This window comes from Bison bison, unplaced genomic scaffold, assembly GCF_000754665.1.
Source record: "Bison bison bison isolate TAMUID 2011002044 unplaced genomic scaffold, Bison_UMD1.0 scf7180017864353, whole genome shotgun sequence".
Classification (NCBI taxonomy): domain Eukaryota; kingdom Metazoa; phylum Chordata; class Mammalia; order Artiodactyla; family Bovidae; genus Bison; species Bison bison.
Genome location: NW_011494925.1, coordinates 3,357,138 through 3,361,737, shown reverse-complemented (window position 1 = coordinate 3,361,737; position 4,600 = coordinate 3,357,138). Strand labels below are relative to the sequence as shown.

Here is a 4,600-nt window from a genome sequence, read left to right as displayed (position 1 = left end):
CAGTGCAGCAGGAAGGTAGATCAGTGAAGGAATAATCTTATAATTTAGTGCTTTGGTAAAACTGATGTTACTTTGCTCAGAAGTGGCTACAACATATCTTAACCACCCTTGTCAGTTGTCTAACATGAACACCCCTTTGAAAACACGAACTGGTGGATTTCTCTGGTGATCCCAGACTGGCTGCCAACACAGGGGACACAAGTTTGATCCCTGGTCCAGGGAGATTGCACGTGCCGCAAGGAAGCCAAACCAGAGAGCCACGGTTACTGAAGCCTGCGTGCCTGGGGCCCATGCTCCACAGCGAGAGACGCCGCGGCTGTGAGGAGCCCACGCACTGCCCGGAGAGCGGCTCCCGCTGCCTCAGAGACAGCAGGCCCATGCACAGCAGCGGAGACCCAGTGTAGCTGTGATACATTTTTAAATTTTTAAATATTTTTACAAAACACAAATTGGCATCATAAACTTCTTGTATATTTAGTTGTTGGGAACTCTGTGAAATACACCAGGTAGGTCCCACAAAATCCAAGGTGTTAGAAGACACAGTGTAAACTGGTGAGCATAAACCAAGCTTAATAGGAAAGAATATCAAACACCTGCCAGTCCTTAACAGCTAGCATTAATTTTTTTTAATTTATTGGTCTTTATTTGGCTGTGCTGGGCCTTCATCATGGCATGTGAGATCTAGTTCCCTGACCAGGGGTCAAACCCAGGTCCCCTGCGTTGGGAGTGGGCGTCCTACCCACTGGACCCACAGGGAAGTCCCAACAATTAGCATTTAAATGTCCTCAAGCAGCAGCAGCAGCAGTAGCATCAGAGGAAGAGTGCTCCCGCCCAGCGCCTCACCTGGGTCCCACATCTGTGATGCGGGTCAGGACAGGCTGAATTACTGGCCCTTGGGTCCAGCCATGTTACATGAGCGGCTGCTACTGCTGCTAAGGCACTTCAGTCATGTCCGACGCTGTGCGACCCCATAGATGGCAGCCCACCAGGCTCCCCCATCCCTGGGATTCTCCAGGCAAGAGTACTGGAGTGGGTTGCCATTTCCTTCTCCAATGCATGAAAGTGAAAAGTGAAAGTGAAGTCGCTCAGTTGTATCTGACTCATAGCGACCCCATGGACTGCAGCCTACCAGGCTCCTCCATCCATGGGATTTTCCAGGCAGGAGTACTGGAGTGGGGTGCCATTGCCGTCTCCAAAATGAGGGGCAGAAGTTTTAAAACTGACATTTCAAGAACCCATGAAGCAGTGAGATGTGTTATACTTATTTTTTATTTAGAATTATAAGAGAAACATTTTTTAATAAACCCTTAAATCCTTCTCAATTAATGTGATTTAAATAATGAATTTATAAAGATTAAATCGGCTTGTTTACATATCCTTGACTGTAGAAAAATTGCAATTTTTTTGTTTGTTTACACCATCAAATCCAATCAAGCCAAACAAGATGGTTAACTGAAATGATTAATGATTAATGCATTGGCTGATGGCTTTAAATTTAGACTGTGTTACTGATGTCAGGGTTGATTAGTTCTCTATCTAAAACTGACGCTATTAAGAGCTTTGAGCAATTTAGATGTAGTCATTGAGTAAAGTTCCAGCTGGGTGAGAAAAATCCTATCAGGATGAATTCTGCGGTGGCAAATTCACATGTGCACAGATGCTGAAGAGAAGGCAGGCCTTTATTGGAGGGGCAAGAAGGAAGACCGGGATGCAAGAGGGGCAACAAGCTGGCATCAGGTAAAGAGGCTCAGAATTTCAAACACACTCTTCTTCACCCAAGGAATCCCAGGGGGCATGATCCCACTGATCATTTCCATCTCAGCAGTTTTGAAGAAGGAAAAGGGGAACAAGAGGTTAAGGTGGTACCATGCTGTAGTTGAGCTTCCCAGATGGCGCTATGGTAAAGAACCTCCTGCCAGTGTAGGAGGCATAAGATACGTGGGTTTGATTCCTGGGTCTGGAAGATCCCCTGGAGGAGGAAATGGCAATCACTCCAGTATTCTTAGGTCACCTCTCCCTGCTCTAGGGGAAGGTAGCATGGTGTGTTATTTACAACCCACCTGAGACTCTCTTATTTTTTGGCTTCCCTGGTGGCTCAGCTGGTAAAGAATCTGCCTGCAATTTGGGAGACCTGGATTCGATCCCTGGGTTGGGAAGATCCCCTGGAGAGGGAACGGCTACCCACTCCAGTATCCTGACCTGGAGAATTCTGTGGACTATACAGTCCATGGGGTCAAAAAGAGTCAGACACGACTGAGTAACTCACTTTCACCAGTATTCTTGTCTGGGAAAATCACATGGATGAGGAGCCTGGTGGGCTACAGTCCATGGGGTCGCAAGGAGTTGGACACAACTGAAGCAGCTAAGCACATGAACACGTTTTAGTAACTCCTCTAACGGGGAACCCACAGGAGAATCATAGTAGTCAATGCAGGAGACCAACACATTTATCAACAAGAGAAAGACGTATGGTAAGAGCAAGGGTGACATAGGATGGACAGTCGGTGGGTGGAATGATTGTGTCTCTTGAGCACTTAGCGGCCCGGAACACAAACCGGGATTACGCCAATGGAACTGCAAGCAGAGAACGTAGTCAGAGGCTTGTCCTCACCCTGAAGGGCACCGCAAGCCCAAGCCAGAGAGGGCTGCAGCAGGGCGTGGGAAAGCAACTTGTCCAAGGTGGCTGTGACTTCAGAAAGGCGTGCAGCAGCGACATTAAACCATGTCCAACGTCTGTGCCTCAGAGATACTTTATTACTGGTCCAAAAGTCCAGGGACACTGTAAAACGGGAGGGGAAACATTATTTTCAAGAGCAAAACTGTCTGGATATGTAGATTCTGTTCTTGCCCAGGGTCATGTGAGAGGGGAATCTCTTAGCAATTCAGACCGACACTGGAAGGTTCCTACCATGATGAATGCAGCTTTGCCATCTCTAGGAAAAAGGCAGCAAATAATTTGGATCCCTCTATGTAGTTCCACCTAACAAAAGAAATAAGAGACACTGTTACTCCTGCTCAAATGACAGAGGAAAAGGGGTCTATAATTTAAACAGGAAGCCTTGATGATGCACATTCCAACTAGAGGATGCAGCCTGTCTGGGGTCAGCGGTGTGGAGACCCCGGGCTTGTGCAGGGAGCCACCAGCGCCCACGGGGTCCACTCACCTGTTGATCTTCTCATTCTGAGAGTGCTCTCCGTCATCCACAGTGCCCAGCGGCAGCATTATCACACTCTTCTGGGTGGTGTCCTGAAGGATCTTGGCGATGGGTATGGTTGACCCATCCCGGATCATATCTGGCTCTGTCCCAAACACTGAAATGCAGGACAGGCAGGCATTGAATAAAACAATGGCGAGACCACCCCAAGTAATCTCCTCGAGTGTACTGCTTACTTTTTCTTTCCTTAAAAAAAAAAAAAAATCATTAAAAATTTGATATTTGGGATAAAAAGCTTCTTGATTCCACATAATATACATTCTAAAATCATCAAAAGAGTCAAGAAGAAAACCACAGTTGTCTTCTTTACCGTTATGTACTTAAACTATATATATATTTTAGGGGCTTCCCCGGGAGCTCAGTGGTAAAGACAATCCGCCTGCCAATGCAGGAAACACGCGTTCAGTGCCTGGTACAGGAAGATCCCACGTGCCACAGAGCAACTAGGCCCGGAGACCACAACTACCGAGCCTCTGCTTTAGACCCCGCTCGCCTGGAGCTCATTCTCCACCACGGGAGAAGCTGCCACGGTGCACAGCCCTCCCACCGCAACTAGAGGGTAGTCCTAGCAGCAACAAACACCCAGCACAGCCCAAAATAAATAATGTTGAAAAAAATTTTAATGTATTTTAAATGGTTTTTATTTTGAACTAATTTTATACTTACAGAGAAGTTGCAAAAATTAGTACCAAGTTCCCATTTATCCTTTACTTTTCCTAACATTAACATACAACCACTGTATATTTATCAACAATAGGAAATTAACATTGGGGTAACATTCTTATTAATAGCTAGACTCAGGCCGGAAGGGAATTATACCACGTTTCCCCTTTTTTTTGTTCCAGGATTGAGCCCAGACTCCCACAATGCATTTTGTCATCACTTTTGAGTCCCCTCTGGCTTGTGACAGATTTGTTCCTCTCTGAACCGGACCCTCTTGTACAGTGCTGATCGGTTGCTGTATAAAATGTCCTCCTGATTAACTTTGTCTGATGCTTTCTCATGATCGGAAAAAGTCATGTATTTTTAGCAGGAGTACCATGAGATGGTGTACCCACTTTTATTGTTGCTACATGAATTAACTATTGGGAAAGTGGGACTTCTTTTGTTTTTATTTTTATTTGTAATCAACATATAAATAAATAGCTGTACTTAACTATTACCTGAATATCTCAGTGTTTGTGTACTCAACTTTCAAGGTACTCCAGATCAGATCAGATCAGATCAGTCCCTCAGTCGTGTCCGACTCTTTGCAACCCCATGAATCGCAGCACGCCAGGCCTCCCTGTCCATCACCAACTCCCGGAGTTCACTGAGACTCACGTCCATCGAGTCAGTGATGCCATCCAGCCATCTCATCCTCTGTCGTCCCCTTCTCCTCTTGC

General features: G+C 46.1%; 1 protein-coding gene across 1 annotated transcript in view; it reads right to left on the bottom strand.

The window, feature by feature from the left end:
* Positions 1-1,150: 1,150 nt before the first annotated feature.
* CNDP1 (carnosine dipeptidase 1 (metallopeptidase M20 family)) overlaps positions 1,151-4,600 on the bottom strand; it is a 29,501-nt gene continuing 26,051 nt past the window's right edge. The window contains exons 11-13 of the mRNA XM_010855092.1: positions 3,165-3,312; positions 2,909-2,980; positions 1,151-2,779 (exon numbers count right to left, since the gene is read on the bottom strand). Coding sequence (XP_010853394.1) covers positions 2,755-2,779; positions 2,909-2,980; positions 3,165-3,312 — 245 coding nt within the window. The 3' untranslated portion in view covers positions 1,151-2,754. The remainder of the gene's footprint in view (positions 2,780-2,908; positions 2,981-3,164; positions 3,313-4,600) is intronic.